General features: G+C 53.3%; 9 protein-coding genes across 9 annotated transcripts; 5 read left to right on the forward strand and 4 right to left on the reverse strand.

Annotated features, from left to right (window-relative positions):
• Positions 1–712: 712 nt before the first annotated feature.
• Positions 713–2,447, forward strand: BDW47DRAFT_134178 (glycoside hydrolase family 18 protein; the record flags this gene model as incomplete). The annotated part of the gene is made up of 6 exons (XM_024818028.1): positions 713–910; positions 993–1,376; positions 1,466–1,525; positions 1,592–1,661; positions 1,718–2,274; positions 2,346–2,447. The coding sequence occupies 6 exons, from the start codon at positions 713–715 to the stop codon at positions 2,445–2,447; spliced, it is 1,371 nt and encodes a 456-aa protein (XP_024675047.1).
• Positions 2,448–2,669: 222 nt separating this feature from the next.
• utp10 (snoRNA-binding rRNA-processing protein UTP10) lies at positions 2,670–8,461 on the reverse strand. Its single transcript, XM_024819743.1, has 4 exons — positions 7,976–8,461; positions 3,479–7,916; positions 3,268–3,412; positions 2,670–3,211 (listed from the first exon to the last, which is right to left on the reverse strand). The coding sequence occupies exons 1-4, from the start codon at positions 8,350–8,352 to the stop codon at positions 2,769–2,771; spliced, it is 5,403 nt and encodes a 1,800-aa protein (XP_024675048.1). The 5' UTR covers positions 8,353–8,461; the 3' UTR covers positions 2,670–2,768.
• A 229-nt stretch (positions 8,462–8,690) lies between these two features.
• On the forward strand, positions 8,691–12,490 carry BDW47DRAFT_100394 (uncharacterized protein). Its single transcript, XM_024811418.1, has one exon. It carries the CDS (start codon positions 8,743–8,745, stop codon positions 12,178–12,180), a length of 3,438 nt encoding a protein of 1,145 aa, XP_024675049.1. The 5' UTR covers positions 8,691–8,742; the 3' UTR covers positions 12,181–12,490.
• On the forward strand, positions 12,439–13,675 carry BDW47DRAFT_100395 (DNA glycosylase). The gene has a single exon (XM_024811419.1). It carries the CDS (start codon positions 12,535–12,537, stop codon positions 13,573–13,575), a length of 1,041 nt encoding a protein of 346 aa, XP_024675050.1. The 5' UTR covers positions 12,439–12,534; the 3' UTR covers positions 13,576–13,675.
• A 50-nt stretch (positions 13,676–13,725) lies between these two features.
• On the reverse strand, positions 13,726–14,909 carry BDW47DRAFT_100396 (SBDS family protein). The gene is made up of 3 exons (XM_024811420.1): positions 14,399–14,909; positions 14,184–14,307; positions 13,726–14,120 (listed from the first exon to the last, which is right to left on the reverse strand). The coding sequence occupies exons 1-3, from the start codon at positions 14,560–14,562 to the stop codon at positions 14,061–14,063; spliced, it is 348 nt and encodes a 115-aa protein (XP_024675051.1). The 5' UTR covers positions 14,563–14,909; the 3' UTR covers positions 13,726–14,060.
• A 277-nt stretch (positions 14,910–15,186) lies between these two features.
• BDW47DRAFT_123101 (putative Rho guanyl nucleotide exchange factor) lies at positions 15,187–17,855 on the reverse strand (the record flags this gene model as incomplete). The annotated part of the gene is made up of 4 exons (XM_024815992.1): positions 15,187–16,145; positions 16,195–16,639; positions 16,703–17,218; positions 17,301–17,855. The coding sequence occupies 4 exons, from the start codon at positions 17,853–17,855 to the stop codon at positions 15,187–15,189; spliced, it is 2,475 nt and encodes an 824-aa protein (XP_024675052.1).
• A 580-nt stretch (positions 17,856–18,435) lies between these two features.
• On the forward strand, positions 18,436–19,583 carry BDW47DRAFT_100401 (putative 26S proteasome non-ATPase regulatory subunit Nas2). The gene is made up of 4 exons (XM_024811421.1): positions 18,436–18,692; positions 18,749–18,821; positions 18,874–19,229; positions 19,300–19,583. The coding sequence occupies exons 1-4, from the start codon at positions 18,525–18,527 to the stop codon at positions 19,432–19,434; spliced, it is 732 nt and encodes a 243-aa protein (XP_024675053.1). The 5' UTR covers positions 18,436–18,524; the 3' UTR covers positions 19,435–19,583.
• A 208-nt stretch (positions 19,584–19,791) lies between these two features.
• Positions 19,792–21,426, forward strand: BDW47DRAFT_100403 (Ran family GTP-binding nuclear protein). Its single transcript, XM_024811422.1, has 5 exons — positions 19,792–20,022; positions 20,244–20,336; positions 20,410–20,563; positions 20,621–20,826; positions 20,882–21,426. The coding sequence occupies exons 1-5, from the start codon at positions 19,963–19,965 to the stop codon at positions 21,011–21,013; spliced, it is 645 nt and encodes a 214-aa protein (XP_024675054.1). The 5' UTR covers positions 19,792–19,962; the 3' UTR covers positions 21,014–21,426.
• Positions 21,427–22,625: 1,199 nt separating this feature from the next.
• BDW47DRAFT_74797 (uncharacterized protein) lies at positions 22,626–27,068 on the reverse strand. The gene is made up of 3 exons (XM_024819744.1): positions 24,587–27,068; positions 23,009–24,481; positions 22,626–22,946 (listed from the first exon to the last, which is right to left on the reverse strand). Exons 1-3 carry the CDS (start codon positions 26,723–26,725, stop codon positions 22,935–22,937), a joined length of 3,624 nt encoding a protein of 1,207 aa, XP_024675055.1. The 5' UTR covers positions 26,726–27,068; the 3' UTR covers positions 22,626–22,934.
• Positions 27,069–27,075: the final 7 nt, after the last annotated feature.

Below are 27,075 nucleotides of genomic sequence, written 5' to 3' on the forward strand. Positions count from 1 at the left end.
TCATGACTCGTCCTTCTTTGACCTCCATGTCGAAATCACTGCCCCCCTGTCTTATCTTTCCCAACAAAGAACGACGTTATTGAAATCAGCATGTTCCCGATATCCGGTTAGGGATAGAGTGGGTTTCCGTTTTGGCGTCGACTCGAATGGGTGTTATCGACGCTCCGTGTTGGGTCCGTCTGTTGGTCCTTCCCCTGGAAATATCAATCGATACGACCGTTCTTTATAGCAGAGATATCCAAATCCGTTCATGAGGCTTGACATCTTACTTTGAACCCCCCTGTGTATTCGGGTAATCTCATCGCCCGTTGGTTTGCCCGGACAGTACCTGAACTCTCCATCTTACCCGGACTTTCGACATCTGACCCCCGTCATGACGAGAACGGACACAATGCAAGGAAACGGCCGCAGCATTGTCCAATGACGAGCCAGATGAGAGAATTAAAGTCTTTGATTTCTTAATCCCTGCATCCACGCCTTCCATGAGACCATGTCCCGGAACCCTTGGTCTGGACCCATCGCCGCTCAGCATACCAGGGCAACGTGACAGGTATGAAGTCTGCGATGCGCAGCCCAAGCCAGCCTGAGCACCGTAGTATATAGTCCAGATGGTGGAGTCGTTCTTTGAAATGAGATAACCAGGACTCCCAGTCCCCTTCCGTTCCTTACAAGTCCTGCTCAGGCAGTGGGTGGCATATAAGACAAGCACACAATGGCCCGTTCCCTGTCTATTTTCCTCTGTCTAGCTTGCGTCGGGCACCTGGCGACGGCAGTCGCCGTTCCTGTATCTGCCAGCTTGAGCTTGTCTCTTGGAGTACCTGGATCGACCTCGATCCCGACCCCGGCTCCGGCTCCAGGGCCGGAGAGCGCTTCTGGAGGATATCGCTCCATGGCTTACTTTGTCAATTGGGTTCGACACCTATCAATCTCATTCCCTTACCCTCAAAACACACTGTCACTCACTAACAGTATGTCCTTCTATCCTGTTCCAGGGCATCTTCAAGAGAAACTACCACGCCGAATCCCTCCCCGCCGAACAGCTCACCCACGTGCTGTACGCCTTCGCCGACATCCACCCCGACGGAGATGTCTTCCTCACCGACGTCTACGCCGACCTCGAGCGGCGCTACCCCGGCGACCCCAGCTCGGGCGAGGTCGGCAGCACGGGGGATAACGTGTATGGCTCCACGAAGCAGCTGTTCCTGCTCAAAAAGCGGAATCGCAACCTCAAGGTGATGCTGAGCATCGGGGGCTGGGACTTCTCGCAGCACTTCGTGGGACCAGCGTCCAGCGAGAGTGGTAGGAAACGGTTTGCAGAGACTGCGGTGAAGTTGATGGGCGATATGGGAATGGATGGGTTGGACGTTGATTGGGAGGTTGGTCCCTTTTGCTTTCTCTCCTTTCATTCTTGATCTTGTTGCGCATGCCTTGAACGTTTCGACTTTGCTAATTGCGTGTTGATCAGTATCCTTTGAATGACCAGGAGGGGGAGAACATGCTTCAGTTGCTGAGGGCCACAAGACAGGTCAGCATTATATTGATTTTTCTTCCCTTCTTCCTCAGAGAACGAAGCTTGCTGACCGATCAATAGGAACTCGACAAATACGCCCAAGCCAATGCCAAGGGCGAACACTTCCTCCTGAGCGTCGCCACCGCAGCAGGTACATACATGGAGTTAATCAATCCCCAAAAGAAAGAAAACAACTAAGAGAACCAGGCCCCACCAGATACAAGGTCCTCGACCTCAAAGCCATCTCCGAAGTCGCCGACTTCATCAACCTCATGGCCTACGACTACGCACTCAAAGAAGACACCACAGCCGCCCACACAGCGAACATCAACCCCTCGCTCGCCAACCCTCTCTCCACACCCTTCAACACCGAGCAAGCCATCGCCGCGTACATCGACGCCGGGGTGCCCCCCTCCCAGATATCCCTGGGAATCCCGCTGTACGGCCGCTCCTTCGCTAACACCGACGGTCCCGGTAAGCCCCTCTCCGGCGTCGACGACACCAGCGGCCGTGGGAACGGTAGCTGGGACCCTGACGTGTGGGACGTCAAGGCGTTGCCGCGGCCCGGCGCGAAAGTCATCATTGAACGGGATATCGGGGCGACGTATAGCTATGATTCGCAGCGGAGGGTCATGATCAGCTACGATACGCAAGATACTGTCAGGGAGAAGGCCGAGTATATCAAGCGGAAGGGTCTCGGGGGTGCGATGTGGTGGGAGGCTAGTGGGGATCGAGAGGTTGGGAACGGGAGCTTGATTGCTACGGTTGGTTTTCTTTCTTTCTTTCTTTCTTTGTTTCCTTGGGTATGTTGTACTTGTGCTGACGAATATTGCAGTTGGTTGACAGCTTGGGTGGAACGGGCGGGCTGGACTCGAGGAAGAATTTCATCGATTATCCAGCTTCGCGGTATGAGAATCTCAGGAAGCAGTTTTCATGATTATTTCGTCTTCTACTTATGCTTCTTCTTTTTCTTCCTCCTCCTCGGGTTGAACCTGTCCTTCTTTCTTGACGTTCTTTTTCTTAGTCCTTCTCTTCCTCCTCCCAGGCCGGTCCGGTGTCATTCCTTCAACTTGTGTATAGTAACTACCGTACATATCTCTACCCAACGCCCCCGATCTAATTCCAACACTTGTTCACAAATAGTAAATGCAATAATGTGTATACATCTATTATCGACTTTTATACAGACAAACAAACGCCATCCCAAGTGCGTAATCTTCAATAAATAGAAAAGAAAGGAAAAGAATCACAATCACAATCACGTCAACATATCATCCAACCGCTCGCCCAACACATCCTCAATCATCTTCACCCATCTGCGCACCTCGCGCTCCACGCTCTCATCTTCATCCTCCATCAGCTCGCTAATATAAGGCAGCATTTCAGGCAACAGAGCAAGCCACTCCTCGCCCAGCTGCTCCGTGAGCGACTGTTCCGCCTTGAGGGCTGCAAGTCGCGTGTAAGGGTTCTCGCCGCCTGCCGCCTTGCCCGTGGGTCCGGCTGACGGCCGCAGGTACTGCATCAGGATGGTGTTCAGCTCCTTGTGGTTGTCGGTTGAGTCGGCTGCCACGGCGAGCTCCGTGATGGCCGGGACGGTCTCGGCGATGACTAGCGCTGCGGTGGCGGAGGTCTTGGCTTGGCCGAGCTGGGAGATGAGTGGTTGCGAGATCGCGCTCAGGTGAGACGGGGATTGCCAGAATTCTGATGTTTGTGTTAGCTGTTGTACCTTGTGGGTTGGAGGGGGTAATGTAACGTACCATCTTGGTCGTGCTCGAATGCCTTCTGCAGCATGCGCATTGTGGCGAGCCAAAGGGGTTTGCTGTTGGGGTCGCTGGGGTTCGCTTTGTGGAGGACTGCGACGACGCTCTCGATGATATAGCTTGCGTAGCCAGTGACGATGGACTAGAATAGAACTGTTAGATATTCTTATCGAATAAGGTCATGGGGTTTAACGAATGGGGCGCATACCTGGAGGGTGCCGAAGAACGTCTGCAAGAACTTGTAGAACGTCGTCAGTCGAGACAGGTTACCCTGGGTTTCCTTCTTCGTGAGACCAGTGGTGGCCCACTCCAGGAGCTTGGTGAAGATGGGGCGGAAGGCGGTGTCGTTCAACTTGTAGATCATCTTGATCATGACCTCGTTGAGCGTCTCCTCGACCTCATCCAGATCAGAGGTATCCAACGTCGCCTTCGCTCCCAGCGATACCTGCTCTCGGCGCAGATCAAACACCTTGAAGAGCAAGTTCGTCAGAGCCGTCAGGTTCTGCGCGGTCGCGGACTTGGGATGCTTCTCGATCGCCAGGCTGACAATCTCCAGAGTCTCCTTCGTGGCGGTGGGGCCCGCGGCCACGGCGTGTTGCCAGTTGCGGTCCACTGCGCCCAGAGTGGCGGCCAGATCTGCCTTCCGGGCCATCAGCTGCAGAGCCTCTTGTCGGCTCTCGTCCTCGTTTCCTTCGGAGTTGGCAGACTTGAAGGACAGGATGAGCAGCTTATCCAGGTATCCCGAAGAAACCATGTACGGGAGATGGACAAACAGCGCCGAGAACCACGAGTAAACGGCGTCGTGCAGTCGGGAGTTCGCCTTGTCCTCCTCCAGGCTAAGCTCCAACAATGCCAACGAGCGACGGAGCGCCTCGGGAAGCGCCGGGATCATGGACTGTCCCAGGACCTCGGCCATAGAAGCCAGACACAGCACACCCATAACGCGGATCCGGTCGTCCTCTTGGCCAATGCAGGAATCGCTGGCGATAACCTGGGCGGCCCGGATGACCTTGGACGGGTCCTTCTTGCCGTACTGTTCGGCGATCCGGTCGATACAAGCCACCGCCGCGTGCTTGAGGAGAATGTCAGGCGACGACTCGACGACACTGACCAGGGTGGGCAAGAAATCCAGCATCCTGACCTGCGATGCGCCGTCGCGCTCGGGGTTCTGGCGGAGACGGCCTTCAAGCAGTCGGAATACCTTCCGGCGGAGCTCATCACTGGGTCGTTGGAGCAGCACTTCAATAGTGTCGAGGAAGTCCACAGCCGACAAGGTTCCAAATAGCGCGCTGAGGACCTCACCGCTTGCCTGGCTGACAGACTTCATGTTGCCTTGGGTGACGTCTCCGATGGACAGAATTTGCTCCAAGATCTGGGAGAACAGGGTCCGGATTTGGGTGGTGGCGTCACCCTCTGCAGCGAATGCCTTGTTCATCTTCGACTTCAGGGAAGAGTGTCTGAGGAGATAAGCCAGCGCGCGGAGCAGGTCGACGGCAACCTTCTGGGGCTCACGGCCGTCATCGCTGCCAATTCCGAGAAGCACGTTGGAGATACCCGGCTTAGGCTTGAGGGAGTCGCTGACCAGTCCGAGATACTTGCTGTAGGTGCTCAGTTCAACCGAGGCGCTGGCGTCGGAGGCCAAGCCGGACATCAAGATTAGAACATCCTTGTCCATAGAGTATCTGTTGGCGAGCATGGCCAGAACCGCGAACAGGAAATCTTGGGTTCCAAGCTTGGTGATGAGCGCATGGAAGAGTCGCAGACGGCGGTGGGATGGAATATGCTCGAATGCAGCCGTAAAGCTAAGCAGCAATTCCGACGTTCCAGAGACGATGTCCCGTTTCTGGTTACGCAAGGACTGAATGAGCGCGGGAACAACTTGGTCAATGGTCTGGTCGATCACAGAAACCGAGTACTCGTCATCCTTCCTCAGAACACTCGATCCCATGAACGTGAAGATTGGCATGACGCTGTGGAGTACCAACTCGGGCGCAATGACAGACAGACCAGCCACAAGGAGTAGAGCTGCATTTTGCACCTGAGGGCTCTCTGTGGTGCGCACACAATCCACAACCAAGTCCGCACGAATGACCGAGGTGTCAAACTGCGCCTTTGCAGTGGCCTTGGATCTATTGACGATGGCCAAGAGGCTGCCCAGGGCCAAGCTGAGCAGGTAGCTCATGCCCGACTGGACCTGCGCCTTGAAGTGATGGAGGGCGGCCAGAACTTGGAACAAGCCATCGGCCAATTCCGGGTGAGTCTCGGGGGAAGAGCCGTCCACCAGTTCCAGAATGAACGTCATCTGCTCCATGAGCTGGCTGAGCTTGGCCTCGTCCTTGACGGTCATTGCCACCATGTTGTTCTGACTGGTGCGTCTTCTCTTGGGCGCTGGACCCAGACCCTCAATATCCGTAACAGAAGCGGGGATCTTCAGGAGGAAGTGCAGAAGCACAGCGCCAGGAAGCTCAACGGCTCTAAGAACATCCCTGCATCCACTGGCAAGCGGCGAATCGGTGCCAATCGAGATATCGAAGAGCTTCTCTGCAGACACGACCCGTCGATCCTCTGCAACGTTGGTCCAGATGCCCCTCATGCGGTCGAAGACGGCACTGGCAAACGAAGGACGCAGCGAATCGGAGTACGGGCTGACAGTGGACAAGAGGATGGCAATCGCATCCTTCTCCTTGGGCGTAACGGTCGAAACAATTTGGTTCTCCATTTCCGACACGGGTACGCGTTCTTTGTCACATACCTCCTGGACCTGCTGTTCGCTCATCTCCTTCCACACCTTCAACAGAGGCTCGAGTTCCTTTGTACGGGTGGTACCGCCGGCCTTGTCAATGCGGTTAACAAGCTTCAGCAACGCCAATTTGGGTGCGAACAGCGGCATATGCACGATGTGGGAACAGAGGAAGTTGAAAACACTCAACCGCAAAGGTTTTTTGAGCTCAGACGCTCCAGAATCAGCGGTAGTACCGCGGAGCGTAGCCTCCAAAACTTGCCCGATGTGGGCCGCATCAAGGACATACTCTTCCAGTCCAGGAATCAAAGCGCGCTCAAAAAGTTTCTGTGCGTCGCGGTTCGAAAGCCACTGGACGCCTTTGGTAGATTTTCCTTGACCGTAGAGCGAATCCCGGGCCCAGATGTCATCCTTTCCGTCACCTTTGATCTTTGCGTACAGCTCCCCCACAGCGAGCAGGGCACCTGTCGCTTCGCGACGGATTCTCTCCGAAGAGTCCGTCAAGGCAACCAACAGAAAAGGGAGGAGACCCTGATAGTCGACGGCGGTAGAAGTGGAAAGGGCAGTGGAGACGACGCTGAGAGCACTGGCCCGGATTCCGGTGGGAAAGGGGCCAGAAAAGACCCTGGTAAAGAACGACAAATATTGCGGAGACTTGGTAGCATTCGTCTTTCCAAGGATCGGCAAGCCGGTGAAGGAATCCAGATTCTCTTGCGAACCGGCAGCAAGCGCGAAGGTTTGAACAAGACGATCAAATACAGGACTGGACTGAACGCCGAGGAAAGAGTCCTTGAACAGGCCCTCCTTTTGCAACGAGACCAAAAATGGCGTGAGATCTTCCTGCTCCTCTTCCTTGTCTGCGTCGTCCATCTCGACATCCTTCACGGCTTGGGTTGTGGGCACGGCCTCAATCACAGTCTGCAGGCTATGCTCCAGGCTTGTAATATCGATAGAGCGCTCTTCAATGGTTTTCTGAAAGATGGGACCAAGGGTTTCGGATCGGCTGAAGTCCTGGACCAGCTCGGCAAGGTGCGTCTGGAATTGCAGAGGTATTCCGCCGTCCTTGTTAGCAGTAGTGACCGCATGGAGGACCAGGGCCATAGCCGGGCCCACATCGGCCTCTCCCAAAAGCTGAGTCTCGAACATAAGCGAAAGCATATCAAGACGTGTGGTGTCCTTCTGCTTGTGAAGGTCTCCAACGCACCCAGACACCAGACCCAGAAGAAGATTAGATGTCTTGTACTGGCCTGAGATCTCGGCAAGCTTTTGAATAGGGTTCTCCAGTCGAAGGATTGCCCGGAAAGCCCGCTTAGGAAGGTTCGTGTCGGGCTTCCGCTGCGCTAACACCGAAAGACAAATGAGGCCCGAGTTGAGAGTTTCGTCCGTCCAAGAACCCGCGATGGCCTCCATTAAGCTATCGAGCACGTTGTCCTGGAGGGCGGCTTTCTGGGCGAGAACGACGCAAAGCATATAACAGCCAATCACGAGCTCCGAGACTCCCTTCATAGCCAATCCATCACTGATGACAGGAAGCACCTGTAGGATGACGTCGTCATGCTTCTCCTTCTCCTCTGCCCTCCGACCCGCACGTCCTGCGTCCAACATCCCCGCAACAGCCTCCGTGGCGATCCCGGCCCAGAACGTCAGAAGCGCGTGATGACCGGCATCTTGTCGGCCAGCCTGGAGAACATAACTGTTCAGGGCGGTAAAGAACGGCTTGTTTGTCGTCGCGCTGTGCACGAGGGGATGGCGAGGGGGGTTGACGGCGCCGCTTTTATACGGATACAAGATCTTGAAGGTGGGCGTCAAGTCCTCCGGTAGAATCGATAGCAAATTTAAGAACAAGGGTGTAGTGTGGTAAGGTAGGAAAGTGAGGACGGTGAATGCCGTGTTATATTCATGGATCCTGTACACAAGTTAGCCAACGAACGTCGAGTTCCATGGAGTATTATATTATCGCCGCACCTGAAGCGTCTGACAAGCCACTCCACGGCTTTGACCGCAGGACTCAACAAAAGCCTTCCCCCGACCAGCGTCAAAAATGCCTCCAGAACCGAGTCAAGCTCTTTATTCTGGGCAGCGTTCATTTCCGTCCGGTCCTCGGCCTTGCTCTGTTCGCTGAAAATCGTGCGCTCGAACGGCGCGAACCGAGGGTCCAGCTGACATATTTCGGTAAACCCTTCATAACAGATCTGGTAGACCGTTTCAAAGTCCTGCGAGCCAGCAACTTTCGAGTCAAATATCAAGGATTTCGAATGCGCTAGCCTCTGAGCCTTGAGGTTCAACTGATTCGTAGAGTTTGCCGCGACTTGCGACAGCTGCGCGGCGAGGGACGAAGCCATTGTGCAACCGGTATTTATTCTTTATCGTGACACAGTCAACACATCCATCCCTCGGCAGACTTCTTCTTCAATCTCGACGGGGAGATCTGTGGTTTGGATCTGACGGCGTAGCTCCGGTGAGGGTTTGAAAATGATTCCACCAAATCTACTGATTAAACGGGGCAACTTTTTTTTTCTGCCGCCTTTTTCCCCCGCCAATAAGAGTGCGCAATGTGAGAGCGGAGGTTTTTCCTGTCGCTCCCCACCGCCTTCTATCTTGGGATCTGTGGTCCAATGCCTCACCTGACTGGCTGTTATTGACGTCGTTGGAGTAATGGATTCATCGCGCTCCCAGGTGAGTGACCGTGATTTTTGGGCGCGGTCTAGCTTGTCGCACTAACTTGCTCTACAATGTCTCAGGAGAGGAAGCCCATCCCCAAATTCTCGAGCTTCAAGCCTCCCCCAGCCCCTCCACCCGCACCCGATCGGCCTTCCGAGCGGCGTACCCGCGACAGCGAAAGACGCGAAAAGTCGAGGCACCACGAAAAGCGCCATTCCAGACACAGGAGTCATCGCGAACGCTCTCGGTCTCGCGAGCGTCGGAGGGAGCGCAGGGAAGGCCGTTCCTCTCGAGAAGATGTCGAGCCGCGAGCGCGGGAGCTCCCGACAGAGCATCGAACTACACCAGCCAGCACCGTGAAACAGTCAGCGAACGATGCATCTGATTTATATTTTATCGATCGCAAAGGGGACCGCTACAACATCGTCTATGGCACGATACATCGGTACAGTGTTCCTCGTTACCATCGGGTAGGCCAAGGCAGCGTGCTGGGCCTGCCCCCCAATTACAAGATCGACCGCGAGACAGTGGAAGGGGATGCTATAGTCGTCAGCCCGAACACTTGGCGTCCGGACGCGTCGCGGACAGGAACAAAGAGTATCCTATCTGGGATGAGCAAGGAACGGTCCAGACTACTTCGCGTGCGGCCTACCTCACTGCTCGAATCAGCCGCCGATGCTTCGAAGGATTATCTACCTCTGGATGATCGTAGAAGCCGAAAACGCAGAAAGGTCCTCGGTGACTCAGATTCTGATGATGAAAAGCACGCATACCGTTCGATACTTGGCAAGGCGAAGCCCGATGAGGATATCCCCAGCGATCTAGAAGCCGTGTCGGATAGCGGCGACGAAGGCGGTCGATATGACCCGGACGAGGAAATCAAACAACGGAACGTTGAATTATCCCAAAATGTCGAGCAGACCCCTAACGATATCGGTTGCTGGCTTCACCTCATCGATTACCAGGAGTCACTTCTCAAAGGTGCTGAAAGGGAGTCCAGCACGCTAACATATGCGGAAAGGAAGAGCCTGGCAGACATCAAATTATCGTTGTACGACAAAGCGTTGAAACGAGTAGGGGCAGTGCCTTCCCGAGATCGTCTTCTTCTTGGTCGGCTCGAAGAAGGTGCACAGCTTTGGGATACCAAGAAACTTGCTTCGCAGTGGCAAGCTATCTTGAAAGCAAATTCTCAGTTCATCTCCCTCTGGGTCAAATACCTTGATTTCCGTCAGACGCAATTTTTGGATTTCACGTATGAGGGGTGTCTTTCCACTTTCGTTGAGTGTCTTAGGTTGAACAGGTCTGCTCCAGATCACCCTCAAAAAAGCCAGATCCAAGTTTATCTATTCCTGCGCCTAACGTCGTTCATCCGCGAATCGGGATTCACCGAACATGCGATCGGCCTCTGGCAGTCCGTCTTTGAACTCGCCTTCTACAGACCTGACTCTTTGGACGTTCATGATGAAGAAAAGCTCATGTCAGCTTTTTTGGAGTTCTGGGAATCAGAAACTGCGAGATTCGGCGATGTTGGTGCGAAGGGCTGGAGAAGTGGATCCAATACTGCCCCAAGCCCCAAGATCTTCACGCCACAATTCCAGCTCGACCTGAGAGCGACATTCGCGTCATGGGTTGTGTGTGAAAGAGAGCGAATCGTTGAAGCGCGACTACCGGCGCGCAGTTTGGACGAATCAGACCTAGATGACCCTTATCGCGTCATCATTGCATCTGATCTCGAAGAGATTGTACCCTTGGTTTGGGACATGCATTCCACGCAAGAGCTGATAGATGGCTTCTTGCGTTTCTGCCATCTTCCTCCACTCATGTCGTCGAACAATCTGGAGACGACTAGCAAATGGTCCGGAGACAGCTTCTTACGAAATGATCTGATGAGCAGTCCTGGCACCACGCTCGATAATTGGATCCCGACCATCCGATCAGACGTTGAACGGTCTCCTGTGTCCCCGGTCTCTTTCCATCATCAGAACTTCATTCACAGTGGCGATACATTGTTTGCTGGTGAAGAATGGTTCTCCTCGCTCAAGGCGTGGCGACAAATTGCTTTGGAGTCGCGATCCGACATCGATCCCGACTGGGTTCGAAGATCGCTCCGGTCATTGGTCGAGGCCAGTCCAGGAGATGAGCAGCTAGCAGAGTACGTCGTTGCCTTGGAGTTTGCGTGCAATCCCAAAGAGGCAAAGAGATACGCAAAGTCACTTTTGAAGAGGAGGCCATCGAGTCTGCGGCTTTACAATGCGTATGCACTGATGGAGCGCCGGACCGGCAACCAGGCAGCTGCTGACCATGTCTGGGCAACATCTCTTTCTATGAGCAGGACGTTCTCCGAGAGCAGTAGCGTAGAGAGTGTTTACCTTTGGCGAACGTGGATCTGGGAGTTGCTAGAAGAGCGAAACCTAGCCCGTGCCTCCCATCTCCTCATCTCCATGCCACATAATAGTGTGGATCTGAAAGACTTCCCTGGGCCATCTGATCAGCCGGTGTTCAGTCCGACCAGTTTATTGAAAATACAAAGCTACCTGACGGAAACCCAGGAGATTATACTGGCTAACCGAAAATCCCATGCGTTCGCCGCCTGGTCAGACTGTTACGCTGTCCTTCTATATCTCACCCATTCTCAAGATTTAGTCAAGGCGTTGGAAGCGTACGATGGCTCTATCAGCAGGGTCAGTACACTGCCGGAGCAGGATCGATTGTTCCAATCCTTCACGACCGAGTTACTCCACCAGGCCCGCGCACGGTTCCTATACTACCACGTTCGTACGAGTAGCATGTACAAGCCTACTCATATCCGCTCTCTTCTCGCGGATAGCATCCAGTTGTTCCCCCACAACACGATGTTCCTCTGCCTGTTCACCTGGAACGAGTCTCGATTCCGCATTGAAGAGCGCGTGAGGGATACCATCAGAGATATCACCGAGACCAAGCGTCACTCGGGAGAGACCCTCACGATGACCCAAGTTCCAGTGACGACGCATCTCTTCTCCATATACACCGAGCTTCTCCGTCCCGAATACGCGGGGTCCACGCTCCACTCCGTCAGGGCAGCATTTGAGAAAGCCATCGGCGAACAAAGCACCGGTTCAACCAACACTATCATGTCTACCACACGCTCCAGTCTTTCCCTCTGGAAACTCTACATTTTTTTCGAGCTTTGGCGCGGCAACATCGCCCGTGCCAAAGACGTATTCTACCGCGCTATGCGCGCTTGTCCATGGTCGAAAGAGCTCCTCATGCTCGCGTTCACTCACCTTCGCGCGGATGTCGTTCGCGAGCGCCACCCGACTGCCTCGGGGCGCGATGAGGGTATGGGCTTTGACGAGCTACGGCATGTGTACAATGTGTTGGTTGAGAAAGAGCTTCGCATCCACATTGACATCGAAGAGGAACTGGACGAGATGGCGGCCAAGATGACACATAAGTCAACAGCAATGGGAATGCCGATTACCATGCCAGAAGATGCACTTAGTGAAGATGAGCAGATGCAAGAGTGATCTTGATTTGTACATGAGGTTATATTAGGTAGTCCATAACAATATCTCGAGAACGGCTATCAAAGCGCGGGCTGCACATACCTCTGCTCCACAACTGGACTCCTGGTAAACACTATAATTGGATAATATTCATCCGAAAATGAGGGAAAAAAAACAGGCACCGTTTTGCCACCACAAGTCCTCGTATCGGATCACGTGCCATGCAGGCAACCAATTCCACTGGATCTTTCTTGAATTATCTCTACAACCTTAGATTGGAGTATTACCAACTCACCATCGGTGGTCTACCAAACGTCTGCTCTCTACACGCGAGTAACACTGCTCAACCAGACTACCGGCGTGTCAATCCGCGCAATGTCCTCCGGACCACCAATCGCAATGGAGAACGGCCTCCAACACGACGATAACGACGTCCCCGTCAACAAGACGACCACCTTCAACGGACGACTAAACCAATACTTCCACACCTCCAAACTAGTCACCAACGCAGAATTACCTCTGTCAAAAGCCGCATCGTCCGACCTCCCCACCCCAGCGCCAACACCATCCATCGACCCTGGCCCGCGCAAACGCAAGACCCAAGACGGAGACACCACCGGTAGAGAAACACGCCCTCGAGAGCGCAGCAAACGCCGCTCAAAGGCACCAACACCAGCCTCTCCCACCACACGCATGGTGACGCGCTCTCGATCCGCGCCTCTCGCCTCACCATCACCATCTTTACCAACACCACCAACAACAGCAACACCCCCCAGCCAACCAACAACCCCCACCACCCCATCCACCCCCAGAAACAGCAAAATCAACAGCACCAGCAACTCCCTCCTCCGCGACACCATCCCCCCAAACCTAACCCTCCTCCTCGTCGGCGTCAACCCCGGCATCCAAACCGGCCTAACAGGCTTCGCCTACGCGCACCCGTCCAACCTCTTCTGGAAACTTCTCCACGCTTCAGGCATAACGTCCATCCGGCACCCCCCCTCAGACACATACCGGCTCCCCGCATTGTACAACATCGGCAACACGAACATCGTAGAGCGCGCCACGCGCGACGCAGCGATGCTCACCCGCGCGGAAATGAACGCCGGCGTGCCCGTCCTGGAAGCGAAGGTCGCGGCGCAGCGGCCGGAGGTTGTCTGTCTTGTTGGGAAGAGTATCTGGGAGGCGGTGTGGAGGGTGAGGCGCGGGAGGGCTATTCGCAAGGAGGAGTTCCGCTATGGGTGGCAGGATGAGGGGGAGAATATGGGGCGCTCGGAGAAGTGGGGCGGTGCGAGGGTTTTCGTTGCTACTACTACTAGTGGGTTGGCGGCTGGGATGAGTAGGGCGGAGAAGCAGGCTGTCTGGGATGAGTTGGGGGAGTGGGTTGTGCGGAAGAGAGAGGAGCGTGGTGGTTGAAGAGTTAGCTTTCTCTCTCTTTTCTTTTTCTCTTTCGTCTACACAAGTGTATAAAATATCAAGACCTATCCATATAGAATTAACGACCAGCATATCACACCTAATATCTACAATAACCACCAGCCAGAGATACACAAGAAACCTAGGCAATCATCATGCTAATATAGTATTATTTGTTTATCCATATGCAGCTAAGCAAGTCCGCTGTCCTCTCAGCACAACCACGAACTCCCCAGCAATTCATAACATAACGCATACTCGTATCGTATCCGTAAGGGTTATCCCAAACCCATTCGCTCGTAATAAATAAAAAAAAGACACCTATTCATGATTCGATGGGCCAGTCAGTCATGCCCGGCCCGATCATCCTCGGGCAGTCATAGATGGTGCGGTACAGCACAGCCGTCTAGACTTGAAAAAGTCGAACCGATAGCCAGAGAGGAAGGGCACGCAAGAATCAATCACTCAAAAGATTCAAGGTCGACCTAGTGGTTGATCTGAGGTCCTTTGCTCATGTTGGTCTCGCCCGGTCGCCCATGCACCTGCTACAGAAAGAGTCAGTACTCATCACCTATTAAAATCTTATAGGGAGAGAAAGAGAAACATACAGCCGTCGTCTGATAATCTCCCTTCTGCAAGATCTGAGCAACACAGTCTTCCTCCTTCGACGTCCCGAACTCGCTCTCGAGGCTGCCGTTGCTGGCTCCGTCGAGGATACCCTGCGTTCCTTGCCTGGGGTGTTGTTAGCTTCTTTCTTTCTTTCTTTCCACTTCTTTTTCTCTCCAATCGGGAATCTCCAAAGGGGAAAGACTGATGAACATACTTATGAGTAACGAAAATCTTCCATCCGTTCACGACCTGAGCAAGCGGGATGGACTTGTCGTTGCGCCACTGCTTGAGGATCTCCTGGTCGTCGACGAAGACGATGTAGTCGTCCGTGGCACCCTTGTAGATGACCTTGGAGACGGATTCACTGCCACGAGCCATGGTTGTTTGTTTGATGTGTGTGTAGGGGAAAATGGGAAATGTGTGAGTGAGGAGTTGAAGGTTGGAAGAGTGATGAGGTGGAAAAGAGAGCTGTAGCAAGGTTGATGCGAAGACAGGTGATGACGTCACTGATATAGGTAGCTGTCTAGATGTGGCCTGAGGCTCAATTGGAGGATAACACAAAAGAGGTGAAAGTATAGAGAAATTTAAGAGTATAGTAGCTTGTTGAGAATGAAGAAGATATTTTCTGGAGTTGCTGGACAAAGGACGCCTTTATGTAGAGCTTATTCCATGGCATGGTCCAACCCCTCCTCTGTCGACGTCATCGCGGGCTTCCTTGGAGCTCTGACATCGACCCATAAATAATTTCAGCGGTTACAGAATGGGCTCCAATTGTCCCAAATATTTCCAACGACCAGGATCCGCCCAGCCCCTCCGAGGGAATGTTTTCCTGTCACCTATGATCATTGGTTTCCTATTGTGACTCGTCGGTGGGGAGAATTGTCAATGGAAATTCCGAATTACTACATGTCGCCAAGCAATCCCACCAGCACAATTCCAGCCCACTTCCCTCCCCCCCACCGGTCTGATGTAATGGTGCAGCTCATCTCCGAAGCGATTGCATCACCATACCCCACTGCCTGCATCCACGCGAGGATTCTTCTTTGACCTTCTACGGGATATAGAATTGAACATCGTGCGAATCGAGGTTTTGAATGACAATTCAGGGGTCTCGGGGCTATCCCCGTTTTTCTTGGGCGAAGGCAGGGTGGACGTAGAGGCTGCTCCGCTAACGCCTTTGCATCGTAGCGTCTTCGTCCTCCTCACAGTTCCCGGGCCCTTTGCAGCCGTCTCGACGTGTCTTTCTTTCGCGTGCGACACCTTGAACTTGAATGTATCTTGCCTTCCACTACTCGTGGCGGAGTAGATGTCGTCGGTAGCTCCCTTGCGTGCCCGATTGTAAACGGCAGCCGAATCCCGTGGAGGGATATTCACGGAGCTCGAACGCCTATACAGTCCCGGACGGTAGCTGAGGCGCCGCATGAGGGACTCCGTTCCACGTAAGATGTCACCTTTCGCGGAAACCATCCCGGGGTATGGCAAGATGTGTCGCGTATAGATACAGCGGATATATCGCTCCAGTCGGATCCGTTCTTGTCTCTTAGCGATTAACGTCAGCGTTGGCCACGCGTTGCACGCGTTCAACCGCTCGATCTCGCTATCGTTCGGTTTGGCCTCCTCCGTCTGGTTCGGACTGTGCGTTTTCTTGATGATCATATGTTGCATGTTAGGTTGGGACCAAGAGGGATTCAGTGAGTTCATCGAAGGCCTGCGTGTCAAATGAGACGTCAAAGAGGGATCGCCATCCAACGCCTTGAGCTCCATCGACAGTAAAGAAGTGTCACGTAGCTCTGACAGAGTGGACTTGGATACCTCGGCAAGTCCTGAAGCAGCCTTGAGCATCTCGGTGTTCCATCGCATTGCTTCCGTTGCGGACGAGGCGCTCAGCACAAGTTCATATCTGTTGCCTTGGTACTGGAAATCCAACTTCCAAGAGTATAAGCATCCGTGGCAGCAGAGTCCTATGCATCATTAGTGCTAGCGTGAAGAACTCGGAAAAAGAACAGCCACCTTTGCGGTTCCTCATTACATCGATCTTGATGTCGCAAACGTACAAGCAGAGGAGGGGTTGGAGCTTCCGATAGCTATCGTTTGGTTGGGCTAGAAAGAAGTGGCTTCCGAACAGGACGCAGACCATGAAGCTGCCAGTGATAGTCGCTGCCGATTGGTACGTGACATGGAGGACGCCACATAATACCATTGCACCAAGCTGTTTATAAACATTGTATACAACTCCCGAAGCAGGGAACTCCAACATAGCTTGGAGTAGGAGTGTCTTGTGAAGAAGGTCCTTGTTGACTGGATTTCCGGGGATCTCGTTAATACGCCCTACTCGGGCGCGCACGGTCTCCAGAACTTGCCTGATCCCATCATGTGCAGAAGGGCTGTCTTGGATGTGGGTATGTCTGAGCAGTTCTTGGAGCAGCAGCGGGTATTTACAAAGACGCTGGATGGGCTAGTTCTGTTAGTCTCACAAAAACCACGTAACATGAAATTGGGCGAGGAAGCATAAGCTGACCTTGATAAGGAGATCATTGATGGTCATCGACTTGTTTTCTAGACCCTGGATTTCATTGGAAGCACCGCATTTTGACAAGGCTTCTATACCTTGGTCAAAGATCGGCCAGTTGGAAACCGTTCGCCGCAAGAGATACATGTCCTGCTCTAGCTGCTGGTAATTGTTACAGAACTCCTCGTAGGCAGCTAGAGAGAGCGACAACTTTCCAATCTCCTTCGCGACGGCTAGGGCTGCACTGGCTTCCGCTGCAAGCGCCCTAAAGCGTAGGTCCATGGATGTCTTGAACTTTCGCGTTCTCAACGACTTGTTATGGAATGCTCTGATGCGGAGGTGACTCAGGTCAACTGTGCCGCGGTGCATATGTACTCGATTAGACATGGCTACGTCAACAGTTCCGTTAGCAAAGCTGGACGGAGGTGCCACACTGCGGATCTGCGTGAGGAAGGTCTCATGTGTTTCACGAATGTCGAGTACATTGTGGTAAACCCCGGGTCGAGCCGAAAACAAGAACAGAACCTATATCCACGCGTCAGTCAAGCCGGTAAGACTGTATCAGAAATGGTATCCTTTCCTCCGCAAGAGCCTTGAGTCCAAACACGTAGTCTGCCTCAGTCGTGACAATTTCTCGAAGGACCTCACGCCTCTTGATGGCACGAACTTGCGCCTCCTCGTCGATAGAAAACCTAAAAGCTGGTCTTAAGCTGTCGATAGAGCCACGCTGTTCTGATCCTGCGCTATGATTACTCGTGGTCTGCGTCGTCGCTCGCGATCTCAAAAGACTCTGGCTAGCAACACTCATCGTAGCCGTGTGGACTGTCCCTAAATTCGATGAAGTCCCCGATGAACTCTCCCACTGTGGTTCCGGAAGCCTGGTATAGCAAGCGAGATCGAAATCTGTGTCGCGTTTTCTGTCTTCTAAAATCTCGGGCCATCCATCCACGTAGCGGGAGGGCTGGTCAGAGCGATAGCGCTTCTTGGATCGAAGACCATCCACCCATCGCCTGAAGGGAAAGAAACCCGCCACTCGGTCGGTTGATTCCCGTGCCTCATTTGATTCCAGTGGAATCACCAGTGAGCCATATTTCTCCAAGTGGAAATCATCCGCCACACTCGTATCCTTGTCCTCCATGACGATGGACGAACTTGAAGACATGCTGGACATTGAAAGAATCGAATCGGAATGACTGGTGAATTTCTGAAGCCAAGTTTATGAATTGATGGATAAAACATTTAAATTGAGAAATGCCCAGGTAGGTCATGTTGTTTGGTCCAGAAGAGATCAAAGAGGAAAGAGTCCTGGAAGGCACGACCAGGAATCAGGCCTTAGGCGTTCATTAGACCACAAATGTACCTCCACGTTTCCAGGGGCATTGTGCATGGTGTCTGACTCCATCGTGGTGATCTTGGGCTTTACGCGATGTCATATCTATCCTCAGGGACGCAGTACTAGAATAGATTCCACGAGGATCGACTTCACTTTGAAAGGCATTGCCTGTTCACTATATGTCCTACCGAATTCTATGACCCGATGGTAGAACGTGTCAACAACCGTCATATAATGCAACATCTGAGCAAAAGTATGTCAAGCACAACAATCGAGTTAAGATGAGAAAGACCGGAAAGTAGATGAACAGTACATCAAATCCCCAAGACAATGTTGACCGGGCGTGCCAAGAACGTGCCTTAACTAGTTCCTCCCCAGATTTCTTTCCCTGACAACTCCGTCCCCACCACCTCGCCCGATAACGAGCTCTCTATCTTTCAACAATCTCAGCGACCGAACCCATCCCCCCTTCTCCGACCATGACCGATTCTTCTTGAAATGGGCATCCTCATGGACGACAACATACACGCTCCTACTGTGACCTCCGGTCCTTCGACGGACGGAGGTCCTCCGCGCGACCTCGCCAAGCTCACCATCGTCGAGTTGATGCAGGAAAAGCAACGCATCGAAGATGAACTCTCTGCGCTTAGTAGCGTGCTCAACTCTGTGGGTTATGTTTGGCTCTGAATTTGTACGGTAGACGCTAACGGATGCCTCTTTAGCATGGCGTCAACATGAACTCGACCCTGACCACGTTCGATGGATATCCTCGGGATGATATCGATGTCGCGCAGGGTAGGACGACAGTGACTAGCTATTTCCTGACACCGAAGCTAATTCTAAACAGTTCGATCTACGCGCGTACAAATCATTCGACTCCGGAACGACCATAAAGACGTCATGCGGTTTATCGACTCGGCCATCCAGGATCATTTCGCCAACACCCGTCGCGCGCAAGATGCCTCTACGGCGAATGGGATACCAGGGTCTGGGAGCGACTTGGGCGGCAATACTACCCCCGCTGGGTCGGCCGCTGGGTCGGCTGGGCCACCGTTTGCGCGGGTGAATAGCGTGGTCGCTGCAAGTCCTGCAGATCAAGCTGGCTTGAAGGCGGGAGACACGATTCGCAGCTTTGGAAGTGTGAACTGGTTGAACCATGAGCGTCTCACGAAGGTGGCCCAGGCTGTGCAACAAAACGAAGGAGTAAGCTTTTCATGGTCCTTGGGATGCCGGCCACCATCATTGTGCCGAATCATTGACTGACTCCCTCCAGCGCCCTCTCATCGTTAGCGTCTCTCGCAAATCCGACACCGACCCAAGCCGCAACAGCGAACTCCAATTAGAGCTGGTGCCGCGTCAGAATTGGGGTGGTCGTGGTCTACTCGGTTGTCATCTGGTTCCACTCTGATGTCCACCAAGGACTAGTTGGTTTTATCGTTGTCTTATGGCTGTCTCTACAAATCGATAACGAGATATGGGTTACAGACTGGTTGGGTCGTTGGATTACCGGAAGGCATCAAAGGGGCGTTACGTTAGGTTGGGCTGATTTCAATCATTGTCATCCGATTCTTTTTTCTAGAGCCTGACTACCGAGGTAATCTGTAAAGTCAGCCAAGTAGATACCGTGCATCGTAGCCGTAGAACAGTCGAATACACAGGTATAGAATAGATGACGTGAAGCTGTCCGCGGGGCACCATGCCTAAGGCACACTCCACGTGACCCGAGCGAGTCGAAAATTCACACCTTCTTCACCTCCTCTTTCCCTCCTGCTTTCCTCTCCATTCTGTGATCCTCCCCCTCCCCCCCACTTTCATCGCCTCTACTTCGGTCGCGTTCGTTGCCGACTTTTTTTTTTCTCTTGACTTGTTCGGGTCGATTCTGTTTTTATCTTCCTTCCTTCCCACCCCCTCCTTTTCACCTCACATATCTATCACCATGGCTGAAGCCCCACCTACCTTTAAGCTCGTCCTGGTCGGCGACGGTGGTACCGGAAAGGCAAGTAAAGACATTAAAAAGGAAAACAATTAATAAGGGAAAGATTAAGGACATCTTGGACATGATGTGGATTTTATTCAACACGATTTCCCATCGTGGTGGCCTTTTCACCCTCGATTGTTTTGCTCCCTTGGACTCCCCCGCCGTCAACAAAAAATTTACTTCCAGCCACCCGAAGAGACATGAACACAACGGTTTGGCTAACCTCTGTTTAAATACAGACCACCTTCGTCAAGCGCCACTTGACTGGTGAGTTCGAGAAGAAGTACATCGCCACTCTCGGTGTCGAGGTCCACCCTCTGAACTTCACCACCGTATGCACCGCCCACCCCCGGCTGGATCGTTCCACCGCCTCGCCCTGGTTGTATCGACTAACCTCTATTCCAGAACCTGGGTACCATCCAGTTCGATGTGTGGGATACCGCTGGACAGGAGAAGTTCGGTGGTCTGCGCGATGGCTACTACATCAACGGCCAGTGCGGCATCATCATGTTCGATGTGACCTCCCGTATCACCTACAAGAACGTCCCCAACTGGCACCGTTAGTCGTCACCTCCCCCCCTGGACTATCCAACCCATCGCTGATCCCCCGGTCTAGGTGATCTCGTCCGTGTCTGCGAGAACATCCCCATCGTCCTCACCGGTAACAAGGTCGATGTTAAGGAGCGTAAGGTGAAGGCCAAGACCATCACCTTCCACCGCAAGAAGAACCTGCAGTACTACGACATCTCCGCCAAGTCCAACTACAACTTCGAGAAGCCCTTCCTGTGGCTCGCTCGCAAGCTGGTCGGCAACCCTCAGCTGGTAGGTTTCCCCTGGCTTCGTATGACCCGAGCGTCTGTTAATTCGGCAATTCTAGGAATTTGTTGCCGCCCCCGCCCTTGCTCCTCCCGAGGTGCAGGTCGACGACAACATCCTCAAGCAGTACCAGGCCGAGATGGACGAGGCCGCCCAGATGCCCCTGCCCGACGAAGAGGACCCGGATTTGTAAATTCGTGCGTGACGAAGTTTTGGGGGGAGACCGGATGTCAGCCCTCGTGGCTTCGCGCCCACACCCCATCTCGCATGGCCATGGCGTGACGTCCAGAGCATGACTGCCATCCTCTCCGGGGAATTCCACTGGGTCTGGTTCGTTATGTCAAGTCTCGGATTACGATACAACGATAGCGGTTGGCGGAATGGGAAACGTCCATGATGGTCGGGCACGATTGATATGCATTTTGTTTTCCTTTTTTTTCTTTTTTTTAAATATCACAACAACACCTAGTAGTCTAGACTCCCTTTTTGTCCTCTTTACCCCTACTACAAAGTTTCAACTTTTTTTTTTCTCAACTGTTTTGTCTGTGGTCTGAAAATTAGAACACCAAAAGCACTACACTATCAATATATATGCCTTGTAAGCCAGCCTATGTTCTTTCACATCTCGAAATCTCTTCCAGCATAAAGGGATAAAGAAGATGAAAGGCATACCAGATACCCAATCACAGGGGTCCTCCCTGCACTACTTCATTGCATGCACCCATTCATCAACCAATTTTCTACCATCCAAACACCATACTTCCCAATATACCGGAACTATTACATATTTGGCGGAGATGGCGTCGGCGCATAGCAAATCAGAAGGGAATGTCAATTCCGAGACATTAGCCTTATCAGTCTCCTGGCTTTTCGGGGGGGTTGTGGTGGCGTGGTATGTCTATATCTTCTGAACTAAGCCGACACCTACTTACTCACGGCTTAGGGCTATGATAAGATACCAGAGAGAGGTCTGTTGTCTTTCAAAATCGTCAAGCTTGTCATCGGACTGGTAAAGTTCCTGGTGTTACGGTCTCCGTCAAGGATCCCTTTTAGCTATCTGGGGCTGTCCAACAGGGTATATCCTTCACCTCAGAGCTCGCGGTAATCCCTTCTGCAGTGCAGTGGTCCAGCTGGATTTGTTGCTTTCTCCCGCTCAGAGAGGCCTGCGCAGCTGAACATTTTCAGAACAGTTTGGCGTTCACTGTCTCTCTGCTCTCTGTCATCGAGAGGATTGGTCCCGTTCTGGGACATATGCGGGCCGCCAACATGACACCAGCCCAAACGCTGAAGATCTTATGACCGACCTGATACGCCTTCGGGCGGACATTGTCTGTTTTGTTTTTGAACAACTACGACTGGTATTGATAGGGAGACAACTCAGACACTGTAGGATCAGGACACATTCAATCCTGGCAGGATGATCAAAGAAAACATTACTTCCCTGCGTCTGAATTTTGATAATCATAATTCAGCAGACAAACCCTATAGCTAGCATTGAAAATCCACTCTTCCTTCAGCTCTACTTTCTCCTATATCTAGAGGGACGCCGTTCCTGCTCTTGCTGTGATAAAGCCGGTTTAACTGTGTTTCGATCATCTAGTTAGTATTTACCCCAGCTATTTTTGTCTATATTCTCTCCCGAGGAAGAACTCGTAACACGAAGCTAAGAGGGTTAATCGGGGATGATCAAAGAATCTCGAATCCACTTGGCGCGTGTTGCTATTCATATAACGTATGATTTATGACAGTTGATGGATAGATGGATAGATAGATAGATTGAAAGTAAAGATAACTAGGATCTGACCGTTTTATTGCATGATAATCTACCCCCACTTGTATTTCTATTTCGCTTTAAAAAAAGTAAAATCTGAAAAATTGCACCTGAACAGGTTAGAATGAGAAAGTAGACTAGAGCAACGAGAAAAAACAAACAAACGGGTACACCATTGGTATAAACAGGGTATGGTAACTAGGGAATAAGAGAGACATGGATGGGGTATCTTGAAAGGTTGCAGCAAAGACCATTTTCCGGGATTCGATAGAGAAGAGAGAGAACGCCGTGGCAACGAAAAGAAGAAAGTAAGTAAGGTGAAAGCAGGCGAATGATAAAGTCATTAGTGAACGCCCTAAAAGACCAAAGTTAGTTGATATCCAAAACGAGGGGAAAGGATGGGTAGATGATGCATACAAATAAATAAGCAAGCTCACGCGTCCCCAGCCTCGAAACATTCTTCGAAGCGTTCTCGTCCAGTGCGCCCTCAATCAGCTCGCGCTTCTTATCCTGCAGCTCCAGGATGCGATCTTCGACGGTACTTTCGACCAGAATGCGATGGATCTGGACCTTCCGCTGCTGGCCGATGCGGTGCGCGCGGTCGATAGCCTGCTCCTCGATGTAAGGGTTCCAGAACGGGTCGAAGATGATAACCTGAGACGCGGCGACGAGGTTCAACCCCGCGTTGCCGGCTTTCAGGGATACCAGCATCACGCGGCAGTTAGGGTCATCCGTGAACTCGAGCACGGCGGTGTTGCGGTCTGCCGGCTTCATGCTGCCGTCGTAGCGTTTGTAGCCCCACCCGCGCCGCATGATGGGCACTTCGAGGAAATCCAGCAGGGAGGTGAACTGGCTGAAGATGATGGTTTTTTCGCCGGCTTCGCCAGCGTGGATGGACTCGAGGATTTCGAGGGTCTTGTCGATTTTGGCGCTGGGGACCCAGGTTTTTTCGAGGCGGCGGAGGTACTTGCGTTTGGATTTTTGGTTCTTTGAGGCTTCTTTTTTGAGCTCGGCGATGGTTTTCTTTTGCGTTTTTATGGGCGCTTTGCCTTTGCGCTTGCTTTTGGTTTTGCCCGTGCTGCTTCCGGCTTTGCCGTCGTCGTCGACGATGAAGCGGGATAGGCCGCCGCCGCTGTCGTCGTCGTCGTCGTCGTCGTCGCTGTCGTCATCGCTGGGCTCTTCGTCGGCTGCTTGAGCGGGTTCCGGCTGTTCCAGGTCATCAGGTCCCTCGTTGTAGTGGACCTTGCGGAATGAGACGTGGTCGGTGTTCTTCTTGGGGTCGACATTTCTGCGGCAGTTGGGACACCTGGCTTCCACCGAACCGTCGTGCCCCTGGCTCACTGCCCGCGCCGGGTCGCAGAGGCGGGAGAAGCATTCGGCACAGGTGCTGTGGCCGCAGGGGAAGAAGATGAGCGGGTTGTCGACCGCATCCATACAGCATGGACACTCCAGGTCGTCGTTATCCTTCAGGCGAATGACCACGTCGCTGCCGAATGCTTTGGCGTTCGCGATGAGGTCCACCTCGTCGGTAATCGCATTGACCTGGACGCTGAAGTCGCTGATCAGGTGCGGATGGCAGCAGGCCTGTCGGAGGCGCAGGAGTAGAACGAGGATGTTGGAGTAGTTCCGGCCCACGGTGCCTGCCGCGAGGTATTTGTTGAACTGTAGCTGGGTTTTGGTCTCGAGAGATCGGTATAGTTCTAATTCGTCTTCGCTGAATACGGCGTGGACCTTTTCGGATACCCGCGGTGGCAGTTGCAGGATGGGCTTGCCGTCGATCTTGGACTCCTTTGTCCGCCGCAGGAGCACTGCCTTGAGCAACACCTGCAGCTGTCTCATTGCCTTGTCACGTGCATCGTTGCTGCCGCTCTTCAAGGGGCGGGTGAAGTCCTAATGACCGGTTAGTTCTGCTTCCAAAAAAAAAAAAAAAAAAGAAAAAGAAAAAAAGAAAAAAAGAGAAAAGGTGGAGGGGAATCGTGGCGTCTGTGCACTCACCTTTGTAAATCTTTCTAGACTGTTGTACGGGCGAATGCGTAAGAATTTCAACAACGAGTGCAGTTCCTCGACATTATTCATCATCGGAGTCCCAGTCATGCACCAGCGGTGAGTAGAATTCACCCTGCAGCAAGCAAGGGCAGCCTTGGTGTGCCGATTCTTGATGCACTGCGCCTCGTCGATGATAATTCGATGCCACTTACTGCTCGGACCAAGGCACGGCATCGACTTCAGCATGTCTTTAGCCTGGGCTTCACCAGTAGTCCCCGACGCGTGGAGCTCGTCGTATTTCTCCCGACGCCTCAACTCCGAAGACAGGGTCCCGAAGGTGGTCAGGATCACGTCGTAGTGCTTCAGGTCCCGGAACGCCATGGTGCGCCGCTCCCCGTGCAGGACGTAGGATTTCAGCTGGTGCTTCCCCGGCCGCAGAGTTCTCTCAATCTCACGCTTCCACTGATGGAGCAGCGCGACGGGCGCAACGATGAGGGTCGGCTTCCGGTCCGGGTCGGTCGACGGCCGAGACACCATGAGGGCGATGGCCTGGATCGTCTTCCCAAGACCCATGTCGTCGGCTAGGATCCCGCCTTTCTGCTCGTTCTCCTCCATGGTTTTCATCCACGACAGGCCCAGCTTCTGGTGCTCCAGCAGATTCAACTTCAGCGCCTCGGGGGTGCCTTCGCGGTTCTTCAAGTCAATCTCCGAATCCGGTCGGATGGTCTCCAGCAATTGCTTGATCTCTTCGTTGACCTTTTTGGGATCGACGCCATCCTCAAGCTTGTCCCAGAAATAGGTTGGCACCTCGTAGTCACTGGACAGGTCATACGGGGCCACTCTGGAATTTGGGAACAATTTGTTCAAATCGGCCATGGCGGACCTGCCGGCATCCTCGAGCATCTGCTTCCCTTGATTGAGCCTCGCCATGGTACTGTGCAAGACGTGGGGACCAAACATGGGAGTCGAGCCTCTCATATCCCCCGGACCCGGCCTAGACGGACCGCCCAGCGACGCGTAGGGATTGGGAAGACTGGGAAGACTGGAAAAGTTCCGAAAGCTGTTCATCCAAGTATTATTATACGGCGGATGGGAGGGCTGGGCCGGGAGAGGCGGCAGGGTCGGGCGGTCGGTCATCCGAGCCATCTGCGGGGGCGCATTTCTCCGGAAATCACCCGCTGTGATCTCCGCAATATCACTATCGTCACTGTCGGCCAGGTAGATGGGCGCCGGACGCTGAGAGTTCGATGGGCCCATTGAGTGCAAGGCGGACGGCTCCACGTGCCTGGGTGGCGGGTTCGGTAGGCTCGGGTTCGGGTAGGGACGGTAGGGATATGGATGTCGATCCATCGTACTGACGGGGTTGGTCTGCTGGGGCCAACTGGGTAGCGGCGAGTCGGAATAGTGGGAGGGAGTACTCTGGCTTGACGATGGCGGCTCCCAATAACCTTGCTCAAACTTGCGGGCGAGTTCTTCGTCCTGCCGTTCTTGCTCCTTGCGCCTCTGAATATCCCGTTCCAGTTCTTTCTGCGTCTCTTCCAGCGCCTGTAGATCGCTGCCGCTCAGGTTCAGGAGCTGCATTAGAGAATCATCGGTCTGGGACTCTGCGGACGCCTCTCTCGAGAAGCTCGGGTCCGGCAGATCGCCGGAATTCGGTCGCGGGGAGGGTCTGCTCAGTAGCGTTCGCTTGGGAGGGGGTCGTTCGAGGTCATCGGTGTCGTCGGACGCATCGGTCTCGGGGGTATGGGGGCGCTTGTGGGCGGACGACGAGCCCAACGAGTGTAACACGGTCGTGGTTCCCTGGCCCGGTGGCCCTGGTCGCGGCGGCGGTGACATGGCGGACCGGCCGTGCGGAGGACTAACGACGATTCGATGACCATGGTCAACGCTTCCATCCAGTTGCGATCGCGACAAGTCCGGGTCCCCGGAGGACTGATGAAACGGCGGGGACGGGGGGCGGCTTCCTGAAGGTCGGGGTTCGCCGCGGAGCTCAGCCAGGCGAGCCTCAAGATTCCGAATGGTATTCACGATATCTTGTCGGTCCTCGACAGCATCTGGACGCTCCTCGTCTAGACTCTGCAGGATGACATGGTTGAGCTCGATATCGTCCAGGATTTCGTCCATGGACGGGGAGGTGGGAGACGCCATCTGTTCGCGCTAGAGTCGGGTCTAGCTTATCGCCTCAGGCCCGACGGCCGTTGCACTGAACGTAGCGATCGAATCCGGCGGAAATGGATACAGCGAATGATATAGTCGATAGTCAATAAGTAGACTAAGCAGGTAGACAGAGGACCGAAGGTGTGGCCTCAAGAGGGGCGGAATGGAAGATGTCCAAGCGCTATCGGGGGAAGAGGAAGATACACGTCGAGGCGGCTGAGATTCGTGAGATCGGAAGATCGTTTCTTGGCGGGGAAAATTGATTGTCTGCAGTACCATCAAAGGGTAGACATATGAAAGAAGGAGAGATCACTCCGTCGTAGGAGAGTCAAAGGACATCT

Source organism: Aspergillus candidus (genome assembly GCF_002847045.1).
Source record: "Aspergillus candidus strain CBS 102.13 unplaced genomic scaffold BDW47scaffold_6, whole genome shotgun sequence".
In the NCBI taxonomy this organism is placed as follows: Eukaryota; Fungi; Ascomycota; class Eurotiomycetes; order Eurotiales; family Aspergillaceae; genus Aspergillus; species Aspergillus candidus.

Excerpts from the sequence above, each read along its gene's own strand:
- BDW47DRAFT_100396 (XM_024811420.1), bottom strand. The coding sequence starts at position 14,562 with ATGGCTCGTGGCAGTGAATCCGTCTCCAAGGTCATCTACAAGGGTGCC. Across the intron at positions 14,308-14,398 it reads AAGATTTTCGTTACTCATAA|GCAAGGAACGCAGGGTATCC; the intron begins GTATGTTCATCA and ends ACAACACCCCAG. Across the intron at positions 14,121-14,183 it reads GAGATTATCAGACGACGGCT|CAGGTGCATGGGCGACCGGG; the intron begins GTATGTTTCTCT and ends CTCTTTCTGTAG.
- BDW47DRAFT_100395 (XM_024811419.1), top strand. The coding sequence starts at position 12,535 with ATGTCCTCCGGACCACCAATCGCAATGGAGAACGGCCTCCAACACGAC.
- utp10 (XM_024819743.1), bottom strand. The coding sequence starts at position 8,352 with ATGGCTTCGTCCCTCGCCGCGCAGCTGTCGCAAGTCGCGGCAAACTCT. Across the intron at positions 7,917-7,975 it reads TGGCTTGTCAGACGCTTCAG|GATCCATGAATATAACACGG; the intron begins GTGCGGCGATAA and ends ACTTGTGTACAG. Across the intron at positions 3,413-3,478 it reads CGTTCTTCGGCACCCTCCAG|TCCATCGTCACTGGCTACGC; the intron begins GTATGCGCCCCA and ends GTTCTATTCTAG.
- BDW47DRAFT_74797 (XM_024819744.1), bottom strand. The coding sequence starts at position 26,725 with ATGGCGTCTCCCACCTCCCCGTCCATGGACGAAATCCTGGACGATATC. Across the intron at positions 24,482-24,586 it reads GTCTAGAAAGATTTACAAAG|GACTTCACCCGCCCCTTGAA; the intron begins GTGAGTGCACAG and ends ACCGGTCATTAG.
- BDW47DRAFT_100394 (XM_024811418.1), top strand. The coding sequence starts at position 8,743 with ATGTCTCAGGAGAGGAAGCCCATCCCCAAATTCTCGAGCTTCAAGCCT.
- BDW47DRAFT_100403 (XM_024811422.1), top strand. The coding sequence starts at position 19,963 with ATGGCTGAAGCCCCACCTACCTTTAAGCTCGTCCTGGTCGGCGACGGT. Across the intron at positions 20,023-20,243 it reads GCGACGGTGGTACCGGAAAG|ACCACCTTCGTCAAGCGCCA; the intron begins GCAAGTAAAGAC and ends GTTTAAATACAG. Across the intron at positions 20,337-20,409 it reads ACCCTCTGAACTTCACCACC|AACCTGGGTACCATCCAGTT; the intron begins GTATGCACCGCC and ends CCTCTATTCCAG.
- BDW47DRAFT_100401 (XM_024811421.1), top strand. The coding sequence starts at position 18,525 with ATGGGCATCCTCATGGACGACAACATACACGCTCCTACTGTGACCTCC. Across the intron at positions 18,693-18,748 it reads TTAGTAGCGTGCTCAACTCT|CATGGCGTCAACATGAACTC; the intron begins GTGGGTTATGTT and ends ATGCCTCTTTAG. Across the intron at positions 18,822-18,873 it reads TGATATCGATGTCGCGCAGG|TTCGATCTACGCGCGTACAA; the intron begins GTAGGACGACAG and ends AATTCTAAACAG.